At 38.7% G+C, this 22,272-nt stretch overlaps 1 protein-coding gene across 1 annotated transcript in view; it reads right to left on the bottom strand.

The window, feature by feature from the left end:
* LOC114478273 (FERM, ARHGEF and pleckstrin domain-containing protein 1-like) overlaps nt 1–22,272 on the bottom strand; it is a 55,624-nt gene that overhangs the window by 32,302 nt on the left and 1,050 nt on the right. The window contains exons 2-3 of the mRNA XM_028471239.1: nt 21,283–21,581; nt 16,371–16,592 (exon numbers count right to left, since the gene is read on the bottom strand). Of these exons, the coding sequence (XP_028327040.1) occupies nt 16,371–16,544 (174 nt within the window). The 5' untranslated portion in view covers nt 16,545–16,592; nt 21,283–21,581. The remainder of the gene's footprint in view (nt 1–16,370; nt 16,593–21,282; nt 21,582–22,272) is intronic.

Raw genomic sequence — 22,272 nt, forward strand, 5'->3', positions numbered from 1 at the left:
GCTAAAATTAGGTTTGGATTTTTTGTTTTTTAACAAGAAGAGCACTCAGAGAGCACACACCTCAGCCAAGGCAGCTTAATTTTTTGTGATCCGGATCACCCCCAAAATGTAATAATTTCTTCATTAAGTCATTGCTGACTGTCCCTGAAAGTTTCATCGTAATCCATCGATTAGTTTTTGAGTTATCTCACTTGAGTTAACACACTTGACAGTGTGTTTAGTTAACACTAAACACACTGTCAAGTTTAAACATTATTTGTCTCCTTAAACAGACCAGCGGGTTCACTGAGGATCTCAGCTCCTACCCAGTGATGATCTTCACGTCTCAAGAGACCTACGGGATTGTGATTGATGGCCAGCCAGTCTTGAAAGGTTTGGCCACGTTGGCAAAATCTTGCTGTCTTCTGGTTGGTATCATCTATGCTCTTGATTTGAAATATCCACCCAAAGTCAAGCACACTTTTGAGGTCTTCCAGAGACTTTTTATGGGGCTAAATCCTTTGCGCCCAAAACCCTCTAATAGATACACCGGTTTAGTCAAAAAATTGACATAGGTTTACAATGATTGCATCATTAAGCACGTGGTCAATCACATTACAATTTCTTTCCTGTACTTTTGTTATCGTTTGAAGTTCTGATTTTTGCATTTGTTTATAATCTTTTAATTTTCCATTGCTAGCAATGTCAATATACCCAGTTGTAAAAAGGATGATACACTGTACAAAATCTATACTCAGAAGTTATTTCTTGCTGTCACTTGCTGAGAATTCCATTTCTAACTGGTGTACATTATTTTTGTCTAATGTACAATATAATTTATGTTCTGTTTTTTGCCGTCATTTTCACTGCTACAAAGCCAGTGTACATATGAATAGAAAAAATGTAAATGTTTAGTATTATGATGATGATTGGATTGAATTTGTAGAAAAAAAGGTTTTATGAAGGTTTTATGGTAGTAGTCTTCTGTGTAAATCAAAAAATTGCCCAACCTAGGTCGTATTTCAGTCACCTGTTTTCTAATTTGGCTTTTGATCAACTTCCCAGCTCGCTACCGTCATAACCATAGCAATGGGTCGTTGTTGTTGTTTATCGTTGTTGTTGTTATCATTATTGTTTTTGGTTAAGAAAAGGGCTTTATTGTTGCCAAAGAAAGTAGACACTTTGCTGCTGCTTACATGTTCTAATGTGTTTGGCTTTAATTGTTTAAAAAAAATGTTTGTTAAAACATTTGATGCTGAATAAATGTTCAACATTGCAGAAAAATAACTTTGTTTTTGGTATTACATTTAAGTTATAGTTCATTAATAGTAAATTAATTTAAATGGTTTATAGTGATATTAAATTAAGATGCATTAATCATGAAAAAATATTTAGAACACAAAGATATGAATTAAATTGATTATCATGAAGTTGGTGTGCTAATCAGAATATAAAAACGGGTGGAGAATTATTAATTTTGAAGTTGTTTTGCTTTGTAACAACACAAAAACATTCAGTAAATCAATCACCTATAAGTTATAGTTTTGCTTTGTAACAACACAAAAATGTTCAGTAAATCCATCACTTCAAAGTCAAAGTTTTGCTTTGTAACAACACAAAAATGTTCAGTAAATCCATCACTTCAAAGTCAAAGTTTTGCTTTGTAACAACACAAAAATGTTCAGTAAATCCATCACTTCAAAGTCATAGTTTTGCTTTGTAACAACACAAAAACATTCAGTAAATCAATCACCTATAAGTTATAGTTTTGCTTTATAACAACACAAAAATGTTCAGTAAATCAATCACTACAAAGTCATAGTTTTGCTTTCTGTCAAACTTAATTTAATGTTTTTTATTACTTAATAAAAAGCTGAAGTTGACAGTACACAAAATGCCCGATGGAACCGCTTACGTTAATTTTTTTATTTCTGATGAAAGCAACACTTTTTACAGTGTAGTGCAGACATACCCGAAATAAACACAAATCAAAATCACTCCAAAAAACACAAGATGACTACAAAAATAGCCAGAAATCTATAAAACAACAACCAAAACACAAAAAATAAAAACCATTAGAAATTTTCATTAAATTTACATTTTCCCATGTTGTTTATACAGTTTTTATTTTTTTTTTTAACAAATGCTACCATTTATTTTGAAATGCGAGACTAATTACAGTCGTGAAATCACACTTGTATGTTAAAATTTAACTTTCAAAACATTAATTTAAGACATTCTAAAGTCAATGAAGGTCTTTTTTTTAGATTCATGAATATAATGCCGATTAAGACTTTTTAAGGATCCACAGGATACCTGTTTAATGAATGAAATGTGGGAGTGTATCTAATGTTTACAGGTAATACATTCCAGTAATGATGCAGCTTGAAATGCAAACATTGGGATTGTGTAATCTCCTCTAACTGCACCCCTTGTGTTTTACTGAGTGACATTTCTAATATTTACAAACTGATTAAGTGGAGGAGAAGACAGACCGTGTCTTCTCCTCCTTACCATGTTCTCCCAACACTCTCACATTCCCTTTAAATCAATTCCTTGATATTTGCATCAGGTGTAAGCATATTTTCTGCTTGAAATGCATGATGAAATTGGCATGCATGAAACCAAACAGCAGCTGAAAGAGGTTATCCATCTATTATTAAAGTTTACATCTGCACAGTTAGCTGTTGAACTAAACAAAAATGGTGCAAATATACCTTCAACGAATCCAAAACGAAAACAGAAACAGTGAAAAAAAAAAAAGAAAGAAAAACGAGTGTGGAGCGCATTAGAAAAAGAACGAATGTATTGAGATATTCAAGGATTTACATAAAGGCAGAGCACGAAAGAAAGGAAAAGTAAATATTGAACATATGAGCGCACTCTTCTTCGATGGCTAGAGAAAATCACGGTACGCGCACAGGGGAGATAACCCCTATCGCTTTCAAGCAACGCGCTGGAATGCGGATGGGAATGTCGCCGTGGGAACGGAGAGGAAATCTTTGAATATCACTAGCAGTTATAAAAACACAGGTGTCACTTTACAGTGGGAAACACCATCAGAAGAAGCAGGTGGTTTGAAGTCAGCCTCAGTATGGACTGGGACATCATGGTCTCTATCTACAAAACAACACAAAATGTGATTTAAAGGTTCATTTCCTCTCGTGAGACCAAACTCCAAACAGCCATCTGACATTGAGGAAAAAGCAACACCAATATATTGGAAGCAGCAACTCGAGGAATAGAGTTAAAGCTGCAGGAGACAAGTAATATTAAACAGATAAAGACAGTGTAGCCTCAAAGATCAATAAAACAAAGATCACTTACTCGCACAAATATACAAAGGTGAAATTGCCACTCTAAAGTCTGTTAATAGGTTTGTTGACATGTCGGAAAAGTTTCACGCGATGTTGAGTCCCATAGAAGGATGTATAGAAGTGTTTTTACTTCATTCTTACAGTTATTGCTCGTCTTTCTCCAAAAAAACTCTGCCAAGTGACTTCCCAACACATTTCTGGTGTTTTCACAGACTGACAGTTGCAGCTAAACAATGGCCGATGGTTATTTTGAGGTGTAAACAGAAAGATTAGAATCCGACTGAAATGAAATGTCTGGGGAAGTTAAGTGATATTCTGGGAATACCAGGAACAAACTAGAAGAAAAATTGTGTCCAGCAAATCCCTGTCCCCTTTGTCTGGTGAAGACACAAAAAAAATCACAGTAAGAATGAAGTAAAAAATACTTCTAAGCATCTGTTTATGGGACTCCACATCCCACAATGCAATGCACGAAACCTTTCCGACAATGTCAATAAACAGTGGATACCAAAACAGACTTTCAAGTGACAAATTCCAACCTTCTACCTTTGCTTGTGAGTAAATTTTCTGTGATTTATCCTACACTATGTCTTTTTCTTGGTTTTTGGTGTTACTGAAGTGCACACGCACAGTTCAATGTTGAGGTTCCTACAAAAAAATAGAAATAGTGTGTGAACAGAGCAGGCCATGCAGACGGAGGTTCTTTCACTTCAAATCACAATTGCTTCATTCATCCACAAATGAGGCCCTCACTCTCTCTCTCTCAGCCAAGAGCGCACACTCTCTGCGACTGCATCTCAGAGCGTGATTCCCATCATCTCTCATTCGATACGCACACAGTGTAACATTTGTTGCTTGGTTTCCTTGCGTGCAATGACATGATTAAAAAGATAAACTGGTGAGAGTCAAAGTTTCCAGCACTGTCTGGAAACGCAGCCTAGAATAAAACTAAGGTCCAGAGTAGACCCTGTTAGGACACAACATGGCTCGTTGTATTTACAATAGTTTTTGGCCCGAGCAATGTGTTTAGAAGTTAAGGAGTCACTAACCCATACCAAAGAAACGGTTTCCTCCTTATGTTTACCTTTCACTAAAATACGTCTTCAGCTTCTTCCACAGATTGCTTCATGCAATCATAAATGTGGATGAGGGGATGTTGTGTTTCAGCGTGGATAGGTTAAGGTATGGATAACTGTTAACGCCGATTGGCTGGCTTGATTCTGGTGGATCACGTTGTGTTTGTGGTTGTGCTGCTCTGTGGAAGGAAACAGCCAGCTCAAATGTCTCTTGGATTTCCTTTGGAGTCACTCCGTTGCTTGTCCGGCTTCCAGACTTCAGTTAGAAAGCTTGCCAGGAAGCCGTCAGCGTTCTCCTTTGCTTTTCTTACTTACCGTCACCCAGCGAGGCCGTCAGCCAGCTTAAAACGCACTCCATCTCCAGCCCTGTTGCTTTTTGCACCCCAATACTTCTCCTCTGCCACAGGAGCAAAGCCTCGCTATCAACGTAACTGCTCTTTTGTTCCTGTGATCCAGTCTTTTCTGGCCCCTCGAGGTGTTTAACTGAAGAGATATTCCATATTTTTAGAAAAGTTCTGCAGTAAAGCAATCAATTATAGTCAGAATCTCCGTTTTGTTTTTGTTTTTAAGCATCCAAGTAGAAAAACACTTAAGTATTTTTACCATTTGCTACTCGTGTCTGCTAATTTTTGTTACGTCCTGCAACCTGCTGCCAAGTAAAACATCCTCACCATATGCACTGATGTGCCAAAGGTTCACAGAGTGTGTATTCACGCAGGAGAAAAAAAACACTTTACACTTAGGATTAGAGCGAATTAAAGGTGGTGTTGTGCTCTGTAGGTCTTAAGACATTTCAGCACATGTGAGTTGATGTCTAAACAGTCCAGGGTAATTTTCAAAGTCACCAAGTAACGTCAGCAGGGATGGAAACCAGATGGGCGAGACTGTTGATAAGAACTCTCAGCAGGAGCAAAGACAGGAAAAATAACTCCGAGCAGTTCAGCTTCACGCTATGAAACTCCAGCCGGGATATTTTTGGCAGGTAAAAAAAGGAACCATGGGTGAAACAACAACAGCCTTTCCTGGAGGAGGTGAGTGCAGTGGACAAATAAATGGGACTGACACACGGGGGGCAGAGCGAGGTGTGGAAAGACAAAAACAGAAAATAAAAAAGACAGGCTGAGCTAACAGTGACAGCACGTGGGAATCATACGATCCTTAGCAGACTCTTTGTTACATATTGCGGTACACATGCTTTTTTCTTCTATAATACTGTATGTATTAAATCAGAGATGCTTATTGACTTATTGGACAATCATGCGTTACTTTTTCTTATTTTGTTTTTTTCATTCCTATTTATGATTTATAAAGATTTCGCTTCAAAGCCAACCTGCTCACATCAAAGGACATAATCGTCACCATGGCAATGTAAAAATATGTGTTTGGCAATTAATCTTCAAATCCTGGGGATCCAATCATTGGTGCTCCCTGCTTCGCTCACAAGAAAACAAAAATGCTCACATCAAACAAACAACATCCTGATGTCATCCGTTACCATGGTTTCCATTTCCTCTTAGAGCATTGTCACTTGCATTTTTTACATGAATGTATTTTTCTTGCTTTACAAATGTCGTTTAAAATCCTAGATTACATTTGTATCCAAAATTAGGTTTTCAGGGAACAATAGGCATCCAAGTACCATAAGGCATTTATTCCACTGTCAGATTGTAGCCTCCTTGTTATTATTAGCCATCCTTGAATGTCACCGTATTTCAAAACAAATACCAATTATTATGGTGCAGGAGTTGTTCCATATGTTAGAAAAGGAGTTGCAAAAAAAATTAAGCACACTTGTTTAATAATTAACTAAAAAAACCTCATAAATAATTAATAAAAGGGAATCATTTCACAATGATTTAAAAGAAAATAATCATTTAATGGAAACGCAACAAAAAATACAGATAGGGCATTATTTTAGTTTTTTTTAGTTACTTAAATGTAGGAGATAACCTTCAAACAGACGTCCTAAATGTGCATTTGTCCTGAAATGAAATACAATCGAGACCTCCAACAAACAGCAGGACAGCTGGAAGAGGCTTCCGCCCTCGTCTGCCATCAACCAATCAACACGCTGCTGTCCAGATTAGGCTCAAAAGCTTAACCTACTGGCAAGATGTCAAGACTAGTTCCTTAATGTGGGCACCACACACACACACACACACACACACACACACACACACACACACACACACACACACACACACACACACACACACACACACACACACACCCACACACACACACACACACACACACACACACACACACACACACACACACACACACACACACACACACACACACACACACACACACACACACACAGCGCTACATAATTAATCGTCCTGTTGAATGAACAGCACGTTGGCTATACCTGCCACTATTGTCTGCAAAGCGCTGTGGGAAATCAACCTGGCAACCGCCCAGATGGGGTTTCGTGTCGTCTAAGCCTACAATTCAGACTATTGCATTAGTCTTTGTGGAGCATGGATGTGTGTGCATGTGTGTTTCGCCTCACGGCACACTTGACGCAGATAATTACATTTTGCAATGAAGGGAAGAACATTAACAACGTTGTACCTATTAAAAAAAAAAGTAATTAGTGTCTGGTGTGTTGCTGTACGTTGGCTTGTACTGTACGACGCGTAATAAAGTAATGAGATTTGTTCATCTTGTAACTAGATCAATTTGCTTTCTGCATGCATCGAGATCTAAAGTGGAACCGCTTGGACAACATTTCTATAAAATACACTATGCATTAACATATTTGCGTCAGAGGCCAAATCAAACAAACGTTTTGTTTTTCATAGATTGTAAGTAAATAAACTTTGGCTAAAGAATGTGTTTTGCTCATGCTTGTATTAAAAAAGGACAGACTTTGCTTCAAAATAAAACAGAGAAGCAACCAAAGTGACCACATGGCTTCTTTTAAAATCAACAAAGCACTTTAAAAATACAGCAAAGTGAGTCATCGTCAGAAGACGCAAACTGGAAAGCCCCAACTGGGAATTTAAAGCAGCATCACTGTCAAAACCTTAAAAGTCTGATCTGAGATTAAAGCCACTTAAGCTAATATGGAAAGGACCAATAAGACTCTTACTCTCAAACATCTCATTTTAGGCTGCATTCCTCTCCTTGTTTCTAAAGAGACCAACGGCTGGAGACTCGGGCACACAGCAGGTGGGGGGGGCACTAAATTACACCAAGGCTTTTGGAAAACATCCAAACAGAGATGATGAAAAAGAGGGAGGAGGAGGAGGAGGAGGAGGAGGAGGGAAGGAAGCAGCTCACCTACTGATGAAGATCCTATTTCACGCACTCATTAACAACTAATTGTGATCATGCAGAAGAGTTATTTGACCTTTTGAGGGTTTGCTTGAGGATCTAGACTTCACCAATATAGAAGCTGACACTTTGCCGCAGGCTAAAACTCTCAGCATACCACAGTCTATGACAAGGAATCCCCTCATTACATACTTATAGCTTTAGCCTTTGTTTTACTGACACACAATGAAACGTGCAGGACACAGAAATATGTAAATATACCTGTTTATTATTAACCAATGCTTACGTACATTTCAAACTTGAACTTATGAATATGCCACAATTAAAAAAATATAATAAACAAATAACCCCAAAAAATTGGAACACCCTGAAAAATAATCACAATAAATCAAATAAAATTAGTATTCAATTGGAGATTTTAAAAGCAAGCCCAAACTAACTTTTTTTTTTCCTGCTGATATCAGATCAATAAAAATGCAACAAAGTCCAAGGAGTCTGGAATTCTCACATAAAACACGCCTAAACCAAACTGTTGAGAAGCATTTCAGTCCTCGCCAAAACAAACACACATCAACAATACACTCCACGTTCTCTATTGTTCACTCGTCTTATCAAACTTAAATTACTGTTCTTCAAAACAGAAGGGGGTTATAAATTAAGGGGAAAGTTACATTTAAAAATTTTAAGTGTTTGAGCAAAATTGAAATAATTTTGTATTTCAGTTTAAAAACAGGTATAAATAAATGATTTACACAAGGTACAGGAATGAAGAGAGGCAATTTTTGTTTTGTTTTTCTGTTTTGAGTAATGCTGATAAGCTATGGTCTATTTGTGAATATGTAGATTGTTTTTAAAATGATATATGGGTTATTAACTGTTTTATTAGTTGTACTTAAAAAAGCAAAAATCAGTAGTAAATAAAAAGGTAGGATTAAATAAGTTTACACTTCTTCCTACTCCTTTTCTCACATGTAAATTGAGAGTTTTAAGTGTTTGTGGATCAAATCAATGGTCCATTTCTGCTGTTGTAATTGATCATTTTTCATTGTTAATTTTTTCTTTTTAATGTATTGCTCCATTCCAAATAAAGACATCAATCAATAATATCTATCAATCTTCCAGTAAGCCTGCTGCTGCTGCTGATGACAGTGACGCTGATAAACTCACCAGCTCAAGTTAATGAACTATTGTGTTTGCAACAATACTGAGAGGAAGCTGCAAGCATCAGAAACACAGCTGCTACCACACTCAGGATTGAATTAAAACATTGTCAAAACAACTGAGACAATTTCACCTGAAAGACCTTTAACCAATACAGCTGCAACAAAACCATGAATCTGCAAGCACTTAAGAATTGGAGTCACGGTTTAGTGTGTCATGGAGCAACCACGGGTGCAGTGATTGCCCTAAATGGGGCCCAGCTCTTCCTCTTTTTGGCCTGACGTGCCTGCCCACTGGGGACCTCATTCATGATTCCAGAGATATTATTTCCGGGCAGAGCTGTGCTCATTCACTGGCAGAAGAGAAAACCCAAAGTCTTCTGCGGGAGACGGATACGGATGTGCACATAACTTGCTCTTTTCCCCACTCTTCTGCCACATCTCCAACTTTGTGCTTCTGCTTAAACTGCAGCAGTCTGAAACGTTCCAGGCAATAAAGTCTCCTTTCTACCTTGCTCAAGGGCGGCTCCGTCTGTTACCTCGCGTTTGAACTCAGCAGGAATAAATACTTTCACCTTGCTCCACGTGGACGAACCCACCTCCAGGAACAAACGGAGTGCCCCCCGATAAAACCACAACACTGCACCCACTTGCTCTCGTCTCACACCGACGTGTTACATTTCAACCCAACTCTACAAACAATCCTTATTCCATGTTGTTACTTGCATGTGGAGCGCATCGGAAGCCACGGGAAACAAAGATTTGGTAGCTGAAAGGGGAGGTCGGTCTACAGTCTCTTTATTAAGGTCTTTAACCACAGGAATGAGACGTTGAATGCCAACCATTACATAATCGAGCACGGCTCCTTTGTGTTGGACTGCTAGCTTATTGCATCTACGAATATCTCGCACTCTGGCTGTTAGATCTGTAACTGAGAGCTGGAGAAAACTTCTAAAACTACAAAGCTCAAAACATTTCCAAATAATACAAATCCTTGATAATGTCATCTTTCTAACCGATATCATTCAATGGTTTGGTTGAGGAACTGATGTTTAACATTAATAATTGTTATATCAAAGCTCAATTGAAACGTTTACTGAAGGAAAAGCATTGAAATGTTAGGAAACTGTGCATGTAATCTATTGAGTAACCCTTTAAAGTGGTACATTTCATAGTTTTAAATGGCTTAGCCTGACTGTAGCTGGATTTTGAAATGCCTTTTAACAGATTAGCTTGGCAGAAATTGGACAATCCTTAGTTTGATGAACACACCCAGATAATGAGAGTGACAATAGAGCTAAAAGCACGTGATCAAGTTAGCTCGAGAGGAATCCGGTACGACATCCTGCGCAAGAAAGACTTTTTCTCCCAGAGGAGAATAGAGATTGATGGCAGGGAAAAGCAGAAAACGCACTTTTGGGGCGCACACAGATGGACATTTTAAAATGTATGGACAGGAGAAAAATGCGGAAACAAGTTGTTATCTTCCTCTTCGGGTCATGCAGATCTCGGTCATTATAAACTATTTCGTAAAGAATACAGCGCCACCTTTGAAGGCGGAGTCAGATTATCCTGCATTTATACTAAAGTCGAGAGCTGCAACCATTCCTAGAGGTCTACAAATACTTCGATTACAAAAGATGATCAATGAGTTTTCTCTGCCTTTAAGCTAGTTTGTTTAAAAAAAAAAAAAAAAAAATCTATTTTTTTGTTACAAATATGCTGGCTTTTATCCCTTTTTCTACTTCACATATAACGTATGTAATAAATAAATGTACAATTATTTTTAAAAATCACTTGGTTTTAAGTGATTGTTCTTATTTTCTGTTTGATATTCATATTAATTTAGCTTTAACGAAGCATAATTATATTTTATCTGATAATTTGATTAATCAATGAAATAATCAATAGAATACTCGATGACCAAAATATTCGAAAGCATAGCTCGATAGCCGAGTGCATGTAAGGAGAGGATTTAATAATACAAAGATTTTATACTCCTTCTTTCCTTAACATGCCTATTTTCAATTAATGCGCAGACATTTTCCAGATTTAAACAAAACGACAAATCTGAACATTTGCGACCGTCGTTAATTTTTTTAGTCACTAATTTTTTTAGATGAATATTATGCTAATGAGTACTCGGTTAAAAAAAACTACAATAACAGAGCAAGAAGCACATTTAAAACCGTTTATTATTCTTATCACTCAACCGAAGATAAAGCACTATAAAGACCCAGATTCAACAAATCACACAACCATTAAATTGCCAATATAAATACTAGGGACAAAGTAGCTGAGCTGTTCACGCATAGTAAAAAATAAATGAATCATTTAACAGTTTGTGTGTCTATGGAATGACATATGATCAATCCATTATTCTTCACCAAAAAAAAGAAGGTATAGATGCATTAAAACTGAATTATCATATAATACTAAACACTACAGGTCAGTTTAGATTCTCATTAGTGACACAGCGCTGTTGTACCACAATGTGTGGTAAATTATGCAAAGAACATCCATATAAATTCAATGCGTCACATAGAATGGCTAAACTGAGATTAGCATGCTCACACACACACTAAACCGGTCTCTATGGATCGTGCTAAATAAGTGCCACTACAGTTAGACTTTCAAGCGCTCCAAGGGAAAAAAAAAACAAGAGAAGGTCGTAAACACACAGCGATTACTCAAAGTGTTTCAGCCTCACCCTGAAAAAAAAAAAAAAAAAAAAAGATACACTTTACCTTGCATCTGCCCACACACTGAAAACTCAGCTGCCAACTCCAGGAAACGCAAAGAGACAAGTTTAGCTCCAAGCTACAAAAACACACATTAGCTCATCTCTTATCACCAGTTTAACTATAAGGCACAAGCATGTCATGCCACGGCTTATACAACATCATCTCCAAAATAGAAAGACACATTGTTGGCAGCACTGATTCAAATAGAATCCTTAAGTCTAAAGTCATCTTTATGCTCTTTGTGATCTCCACAATTTTGCCTTTTTATGGCTTCTTCCGTTTTTTAAAATTATTTTCCAAAAGGTGTGAATAACATTCCACTCTTTCCACATGTCATTCACTCCGAAGGCAGCGGCTGGAACAAAGCTTGTCCATTTGAAATGTCAACTGCTCTACATCACATTAGAAAGTGAGCATGTGTGTTACTGCATAATGTCGCCAAGGACTCGGAGCTCATTTATCTAAGGCCTCAGGGAAAGAAAGTCCATCAAATGAAGTTGCCTATAAAGCAGTTCAATCACCCTAATCCTTATAACCCTCCAGTGTATTCCTGTATTGGTTCCTTAGCATCTTTTTATAAAAAACACACGCACAAAAGGTCACAATCCAATCACACGACAAATACAAATACACACCCTGCTCTCAGATGGTGTGATTTTAAGCTTCGATTGCAAACTGAGAAAGTCAATCTTCGTGTGGTTATATTGGATGATCTTACAAAGATCAAGGTCAAGTACGCACCCGAGACAAGACAGCACTGGAAAGACAGTGACCAATCAGACGCCACTGATCGACTGGAGTATTGAGTTTTAAATCACCTAGAAGAGACGGAGGATTGAGAGAGAATGCGTGGGGGCATCATTGAAACCATACATGTGGCACCGTAAGATGATAGATCATAGTAGGAACCAGCGAGATTTCAATCATATCAGTAGGGGAGTGGTTTATTGGAGCTCTAGAGTCCTCTGAGGAACCACACGGGGTTCTTCATCTGTCAAGATGATGTAGTAGCACATGTCAAGATCTAGTGCTAACGTGCAATTGCACAGGATTGTCAAGAGGAGTGTACAAATCCTGGCTAAACAAAGAAACCAGATGTCCTTTGCAGTCACTTCTCTTTGAAACCGCTGCAAAACGGTTGATTTAAGTGACCAAACCAAGTCTGTTGGTGCAAATCTGACTATTATGGCGTGTTTCCATTGCCGATATCGGCTCTACATGGCTCTGCACTCCTCGCTTTCGGGACCCGGAGCGTTTCCATTGAGCACCAACCTGACGCGAAACTGCCGGACTCCACGGATTGCACTTTTTTTGTCGCCATCCTCACAAGATCGCCAACAAAAATCAATGGTGGCCAAATGTTTCCTCTGTGCGTGAGTTGATGACTATGCTGTAATGATTCTCTGAACCAATCAGTGTCTGCTTGGTGCCTATGTCACAGTTTCAGATCAGGGCTGCTTTTTTTGGAACCTCAACAAAGGAGGAACTAAAAATAAGCAGCACCAGGTACCACGGAGGCCGAGCCGGGAAGAGCCGATACCGCCAGTGTCACATGCTCTCAGATATATATGCATATGAATGGGAGCTGCTTTGGTCAAAAAGAGCTAGAGTCCAGCAGGTGGGCTGTGCTAAAGGTCACAGGTTAATTCAGTTAATTCAAGATAAAGTCAGGGGAGAGTTGCCATGGCAACCGTAACATCTGCACACAGGTGGCAATTGACAGGATGAATAAATGCTGCTCTGCTCTAAAACATTTGTGTCACACTCTTTTCTTTATCAAGATAAACAAGGGTAGTGTTTGTTGGAGCACAAAAGAACAAAAACTTTAGTCTTTCGTTATTATATATACACACAAACACATGATATATTCACTTCATGGAAATATAAATTATCTATGATTTTTTGGGGGATTTTTAGTGTATGTGGGAAGTGTGTTGAATTGCTCTGACGGTCCACTGAAGTGATGAGCATTAAAGCGGAAGGGAGGGACTTTCAAAATAAAACAAACAGTAATTCAGTAGATTAAAAACTTTAAAATATATATTTTCTTTGCAGCCTGGAATCAAATAGTTGGGGTTCAATGACAAAGGATTTTACCAACATGAAAATAAGGTAAAGGCAGCTTCATTCTTTCTCCTTTGTTTGCAATGCATGAAACACACAAAGCAAATCCTGCCCATCTTTAATTATTGACCAGAAGAGAGTGAGCAGCAATATACTGCACACACTCCTCGACAATGGCTCCCCAATTCTGTATCAATAATGAATCCTGTGAGTGTGTGTGTGTGTGTGTGTGTGTGTGTGTGTGTGTGTGTGTGTGTCGCACCTAATGCAGTCATCGCCAATGTCTCATCACAATGTTTAATTGATGCATTACTGACTAAACCTGCACATTTCGCAGGTCCAGCTCAAACAAAGTGACAGCAAAGATAAGAACTGTCAATAGACACATTCTTTGCAGTGAATCCAAGGACTTTTTCCACCTAAAAATTCAGAACCACCAGCTGGAATCTCACTGGCATTATGTTGAAGGGGATACAGCTGACAAGCAATATCATGAGGATTCAAGAGCTTGGAAAGAAAGCCTGAGAGGTGAATGCCAACCAGCTGGATCGAAATGAATTCCTCTTCATTAAAAACACATGCTGCCATGGAATAGTTGTGATTTATATTCTCATGAATCAGAGATTACAGGCCGATGCTGTACAAATAAGAAACATTCCTGGGAATAGACGGATTTTATCTACTCTTTGTGGTCATTAATGATGCAAAAGCTTGAATCATGGGGTACACACATGCTTACCAAAGGTTGAATAAGGAAAGCTTTGATTGAATACTAAGCTGTTTTCATTTTGCCTTGCTTTGGCTGAAAAAAGGCAACATGAAAGATGTATCGCTCATTATTCAGGAGCTCATCTGAGGTTTGAAGATAACACTCAGCCTAATGAGCTCGCCCATCAAAGGTAAGAAAAAAAAATGCACACATGAGCCCCAATGTTACAATGAGCAACTGGCTCATCTTCATGATTCACACCTACGGCACAAATACACTGGAAAAACAGGAAAGCACAGATACAGAGTCCCAACCCAAAAGACAATAACTTGTGTGTTCCACTGGGTCTGTAGAAAGCACTGGAAACAGCAGTCACTCCTGTAGCCGTTTGACTTTATTAAACAATGCAGTCGTGTCTCGTCAGTTTCTCTGATTTGCTTCGAGACGAAAAATAAATAAAAATGCGGTTAGTGTTTGTGTGGGTTTGAGCGACTGCAGAAAATGCCGTTCCTCGAGCTCTCGCAGCCACATCAATCCTCTGTGTTTCCACATGAGCCAAGCACAGTTTGCTGAGGCAGCATTCATGGCTGAGACAGTGATTCACTCTTAATTAGCCACACAAAGTGGAGTGGATGGGACAACAGCTGGGCTTTTAAAGTGCACTCAAATCGCTTTGGAGGAAGAGACAAAAACCAGACTATAACTCAGAAAATCAAGCCGGTTCCCACCCGGGGATGACACCCTGAAGAACCACAGCTGGGATATCATTAAAGCTGCAGGCTGCGTAGTTTCTGGGAGGGATGTCATTCTATGTTATTTACCAATTATTCAATAGCCACACTGTAATTTTTTTTGTTTGATCAGATGAATACTTTTTGAGATATGGCCACTTGAGTGAGGGGGGTATGTGTCGAGTTTCATGCATTCTTATTTTCTGCTTCCAATATCTCAGGATCTAAATCACAATGAAAACTGAAATTTGGTATAATAATACAGCTCCACCTACTCTCTCAGAATATACAAATCTATCTACTATCATCCTTTCTGGTGGACATGCCATCGCCTCAAAATTGGAAAAACTTTGTTGGGGTTTGGAGCTCAAACATGTTTGCCTTCAGTAAATAACTTAGCATATGCCTCAGCTCCCTGTAATGTGATCAGCTTTGAGCTATGTACATAGACTGTTCAAATCAATAATGATTAGTCACATATATGTATTGGTTTTTGGGTGATAATCTCTTGAAATCTGAAAAAAATGCTTTTTTTTTTTTTTACAATTTGTATTGGTCCATAATTGCATGTGGGAATGCAATAAAATCTGATATGATTTAATTTATAGTATAAAGATAATTATTTTTTGGGGATATAAATTGTTTTTTCTTTATGCAACTTCTTCTTCATTTTTATTTAGGACCCTAATTTTGGGTTATTTTACCACTCGCAAATATTGAAAATTCTTGTGCCTTAAAATCATTTGTTGTTAATATTTTTATTCATATAAAATATAAAAACCACTGCATCAAAAAAAAAACGACACACTGCTTTATTGTATAATCACAGAACAATTGGTAAAAAATTCACAATTTTTGGAGACATGTGCGTGGACCATTTGTTGAAATGACCCCCAAATTCTGCAGGGTGCACATCTGGGTAAATAACAACTGGAGTATCCAAACTACACAGTTCAGACTGGAGCATTCTAAGCTTTTAAAAAATGAGAAACCTCTGTATCTAAACTATGCCCTAAAGGTAAAGCAGTGCTGGAATAAAGTAGCTTGGATTATTAAACCTATCAGACAGGTTTAAGCACAGAAGTTGTCCTGAGTAAAGAGAAAAGCTGTTTGTACAAGAATAAATCCCACATGCAATGTCCTCAAACTTGCCAGGGGAACAAAACAAAAAACACAAACAGGAAATTAGAGCAATTTGTTCAGGCAGGTTACTTTAACTCACAGGTTTAAGGACATGAAACTCCTCCCTCACATTCACGCTGACCTGGTTAAAGCGGATACTTAGGAATTATTATCGTGACTCACCGATATCTGGAAGACTTCCTGCGTGTCATCGAGCATCTGGACCCTGATGGAGACTTGTCTGCCTGGGGGCTGGGTTGGGGGTCGCAGGCCCGGCTCCAAAGTGGAGACCCCGTAGCTATCAGGAGCACCCAGCCTCTGTCCGGCTGCAGACGGCCTGTCCACGGGTTCCACCATTGTGATGCTTTGAAGAGGCTGTTGAGGTGCAGGGCTTTTGTTTCACCTCTGGAAGGAAGAAAAAAAGATAGTTATCTCAGAGCTAGAGCTGGGCAATATGGAACAAAATTCATATCTCGTTATGCAAAATGCCACACAGGCACATTTATTAATTTATTTAGTGTGGCTTGTTTAGGGGAAGGTCTGTGTTAGGACACACACAGAAATCCATCTAACTGTTTTTCATGCTGTTCTAAAAAGCAGTGAAAGCAGCGACTCCTAAAACAAGTATTTTGATACAAAATAAACTATTCAATAAAAATATCAGCAATTTTCACACAATTTCTCTTTTCAGAGTGTTTTTACAAGGAATCAAGGTTTCCCTGGATGTGATATCTCCATCTTTGGATTTATGTTTTATTTTTGATGATGAAAATGTTCCAACCACCACAAAGAGCCCAGCCAGATGCAGACTAGACAGACATGCCTCACACCATTGCATGCAGGTGGGATTTACAGCGTTTTCCATTAAAGCAAAGAGCGATCTTGGTTTTAGGGCCAGTTCAGACTTGAACCAAAGCTTCACACACAAGCAGGGCAGGTGAGAAGAGGTCTGAGGAGGCACAAAGACGCCCCCCCCCCCCCCCCCACCCCCCCCACCACCACCCTCCTACTTTTCAAGCTTTCAGCGACTCACTGCCACCTCCATCCCAGACTTGATAAACCTCAACCTTAGACAATAAATATCCCCTCAGACAGTTGGTGACATCGCAGCTGAGGAATGCGTTAGAAGAAGACAGAGCGGGGGCAGTAGACGTGAACTAATGTGGAATCCTGACGTTTTGCTGCACTTTCGCTGCCTAAGTTCTACATGATATTATGGCAACTATTGCTTAGCTCGACCATCTTTTCCCAACAGTTAAACGACTTTATTCTTTTAAAAACTTACAAGTAAATCAATTCATAGAGTTTACTACACTGACTTCTTGTTCATTTACATGCCAGGTTAGGTCAAACACTAATTTCCTGAACAGTAGTGTCTTCTTTCATGTAAATGTTTAAAAATCAACCATTTAAAATGTGGTTATCTGAGTCTAACAGACATATTTGCAAAGCAATTGGTAGGATATCTAATTTCCAAAGTGACCTATGGTTTGTTAACTCTCAATTTACACAATTTGGCAGCGATGACCATAAAGCCATACACAACCTATCACATGAATATACTTTAGATGAGCCGTCTAAAGCTGAATAATACAACTTTGTTAGTGATTTGTGTCAGAAATGCCTTTGGAGTCATTTATGTCAACTTGTACACTCCATTACACATAATATCTGTTCATATTTGGGACTCGCCATTTTTGAGAACTGGCGTTCACATACTAATCTTCGCATTGCCGTTCTCGTAGAAATTTTATGAAGAGCTAGCAATTCAATCTGACGTTTTGGGTTGAGTATTTCTTTAAAAAAAAACATTCATATAATCATGTATACAGTACATTAAAAAACTGATACTTTTAAGGCAGAAAAGGATGACTTGCAGAGTTTTTACTTCTCTCTTTAAAAGCATAACAGTGAGAAATGAGGCACAGGAAATGGCTCACAGGCAGTGAATGTCTACAAACTCCAGGGAAGCAGCTCTCAGCCGACCTTTGACCTTCGCATGAAAGTGGAAAACGATTGCGAATAAACAGCCGAGCCCAACAACACATCTTAATCTGTACCCTTTGTTCATTCTTGAGCCACATTAGCGCCTTTCCCCATAAAAAAAAAAAGGTTTATTAGAAGTATTTTCTCTTTCAGACGTCGTGCACAAAAACAACACTCACTACCAGTGCGTGCACAAAAACAACACTCACTACCAGTGCGTACACACACACACACACACACACACACACACACACACACACACACACACACACACACACACACACACACACACACACACACACACACACACACACACACACACACACACACACACACACACACACACACACTAATCTCTTCCTTCACTTCAGTGACAAAAGCTCTGGCTGGAAACTGAAACCTGGGCCAGGCGAGTGACCTGAAAAGATGTGGCATTCAAGTTACTCATTACACCTGTGGGAACTCTGGTTTGTTCACTTGTGCTACTTCCCTATTGAAACGAAACCCACTCGGCTAAAGTTGTGTGTTGATGGAAACGCATCGGCAACAATGACCAGATCTCACCGTTCGTAAACGGGTCACGTTCTCTACAAGCACTTGAACGTTCCACTTTCATCATAACCTTAAACCTAATACACACTTAATAAGGCTATTTCTACCTCTCAAAAATACAAAACAAAAACAAATAAGAGTCACATAAAGAACCGGTTTTCTGGCTTTACCTATTCATTTGCCAACAGCCATGTGCTGATTACTGAACAGACATTTATTTGTTACTAGTTTGTTTTCATTTTTAATAGAAGCATCACTAACAAAAAGAAAACTAAACAAGGGCAACAAACACAAAGCAGGTGATCACAGTTTCCACACCTGAAAGTGAATTTTAAACGCTGACTGGGGCTGATTTAGGAGCTTGGGAAAAGCACACCACATGCACCACGTGTACGTTTGGCATCTACAGATGAAAGAACTAAGTTTTATCACGGCCCTGGGTCGAGGTGGGAAGGATTAGAGTGCAAAGTTAGATGTGCAAGAGGGGAATACAGAGTGAGTGGGTCACACAGGCACAAAGGAAGCTACTGTGGGAGCTTCCAGCTGCAAAGGCTTTAACTCAGTGGGACCAAGAACTCTCGAGCAGCCTTTGAACCGAGCTGGAACTTTGTTTAGCGGACGGTTGCAAGGCATGGGAAAGTAATGATGGTGTGCGTGCACGAGCACCTCTGATGAGTGTTAAAGCCTTGAGTTGAACCAGCTTGTGGGAGGGGGAATATCAGTACGAGTGTTGTTAAATATTTTTTAATTGTCTAACCCTCTGAAACAATATTTCCTGCATTCTGAGGTCAAATTTTGTGAAGTTAAGCTAAAGTTTTTTTTTTTTTAAAGGCAGCTTTGTTCCAGCCTTACTTTAAACCCAAAAGTTATTTGTTGAATTGGTGAAGGGTCATGATGAATAAATAAATACAAAAAAAACTCAGAGACACTGTAAGGACTTTTAAGGTATTATCTGGGACTTGCAGTAATACTGGGACTGTTATGCAGATTAAAAAGAGTTAAATCAACCCATGTACACCTGGAAGTCCCTTTGTGCCCTAGTGTGCAACAATTATTACGACTGTACCGATTAAAAAAATGAAAAAAATGAAAATGGTTTCAATGCCGAATTTTCTCTGTATCTATTTGTATATTACGTGCACACACTCCTCGGTTATGGTTGTAAATAGTTATTAAAGTAAAAACATTCACTGCTCTAGTCCAGGGACTACAGATGAAAATGAGCTTGTAGCTATCTCTGGTCCATGCAACACATTTGTTGTGCTATGTCCCTGTTAAATAAAATAAAAATAAATAAATAAAAATGGGAAAACAAGGGAAAGGAGTATACTGAGAGAAAAGCGTTTGAAGGAAGTCCTGTCAGCGACATTTTATTTTACTGTGCGGTATAATACCCCTGAACCTTTCATGAATAAAAAATTTTAAAAAGGGGGGAAAGAAAGGAAAATACAGCAGAAAAGCCTCCCTACGCTGTGTTTCTGACATCGTAGCATAGGGATCACAATCACAGCGTTGGGGAACAAGAACCCTGAATATTATCATTGATGTTTCCCAATAATCGGTCCACCTAGGAGGAGAAATAGGCGTACAAATGTGTGAAAAGTGCTATTTTACACTTAATAGCTTAAGGAAAATTGCGTGAGATCAAGGTTACATCACCTGTGGTAGAGATAAATGGCTGCACAATGTGAACCGATGTATCATCAAGGTGACACTCTGGGCTTGTAGGCCCATTAAGCTGCTCTACGGCCCTCAGGAGATTTTCTCCTCAGATTGGGCGTGTGTGTGTGCACGAGAGGCTGTTCAACACAGATTGTGCTTTGGTATTGATCAGGAAAGGAAGAAAGGCAAATAGGAAAAGGCAGTGAGTGAATAAAGGAAAACAAACCCCCTCACCCTCACCCTCCCTAATCCTTAGAAATGTTGTGGTACTTTTCAGCTCTCAGTGACAGCCAGGGTGGACAATCTTTATGGTCCTTGGAGGACACTGCAGCAGCTCTGCAAGGCCCATCCAGAGTCTATTAAGCTTCAGAATGTAGGTTAGCAGAGTAATCCTTTAGGCCACAGAGCAAAGATGTCAGTAGGCTAAGGAAACCTGCTCATGATAGAGTACTGCTGTATTGGCTGATCTTCAAAGAAAGCTAATCAGAAACAGTTCAGGAACTTAAAGGGAAAATTATTGTTAAAATGTGAAAATAAAGTAAGAAATATATTTATTTTATTTTTTTAAGTTGCAGAAATATTAACATGAATGCATGTTTTATGACCTAATATGATTCAGTAGTAACTGCAACACATGCTAAAAATCAATGTCTGTCTACTATTAAGCTGGACCTCCTAAAGCTCAGGCGATTATAGAATGAACAGACTGTTTAAAGCTTAAATAGATATCAGACTCATCCAGTGGAAGGACACTTCTTCAATAAAATACACTGAGGAAAAAATAAAATAAAAAAATCTACACCCAAGTGTTCACTTTACAATGAGTAGCAGGGAGGCTACGTGTGAGTGTGTGTGTGAGCTCGCTTCTCGATCCCGGATCGTGTGGTTTTCTTACCCACTTCTCCTCCAGGATCTGCAGGCTGAGCGTGAGGAGCGACGCCTCGTTCCAACGCGGGGCCGAGCGGCTAAAGTTGGGATAGATCGTGAGCTGTCGCCGCTGCTTCTCAGGCAAGACGTGATTTCAATGCGGGAGCCATTGGATCGAATGTGGCGAGCTGCTCACGGAGCTTTGCGCCGGAACAATAAAGAACAAGCTCCGACATACACCGCCTCCAGCACTGAGTCACAGGAGAGAAAGTGCAGCATGGGGCATGGGGCGGCTCCGTGGCGACACCCAGCGGTGGTATGGGAGTCCTGCAGGTGAGTTTAATTCACTCAATTATTTCTATAGAAATTATTTCTAAATATTCACTAATTCAAAAGACAGTCCTAAAAAAACTAACATTTATATATATTTTTTTAATTTATTTTTGTTTCGGTTTTGCTCCCTGAAACACAAAAAAAGTTAGAGGTTGAATTAAATATTGTTAAATAAACTTTTAAATATAAAATTAAATACTTTTTTTTAATAGAAAAAACATTTTGAGTATTATACCCCACAAGTCCCGTAAACCATATTTAAGCATCCTCGTTTTTGTTACAATTGACATTCATTTAAAGACTATTGTCTATCATAATAGAAAAAGGTAATTTTACATAAGAGGGTCTCCCGTTTTCACTTCGTATTCGATATTGCTAGCTTAAGAATTGACCAATATCGGTCCGATACAATATCCGCACAAATCATATATCATGTATTACTTATTTTGTAGTCTAGAATGTAATGTTAATTATAGTGATGTAAGATTAGTTTAGGTAAAATAACTATATCCAAACAATAAATGCTGTACTGTTTCTCTTTTCCAGGTATGGACCGACTTACATTGGCTCACTTTTGTCAGTGTTACATGGCTTCTTTTACAAATGAAAATACGTATTAAACTCATTGACGATTGATTTATTAATTGATCCATTTCTTTATTTAGTACTAGACAGGACAGCAGTC

Source organism: Gouania willdenowi, chromosome 2 (genome assembly GCF_900634775.1).
Source record: "Gouania willdenowi chromosome 2, fGouWil2.1, whole genome shotgun sequence".
NCBI lineage: Eukaryota > Metazoa > Chordata > Actinopteri > Blenniiformes > Gobiesocidae > Gouania > Gouania willdenowi.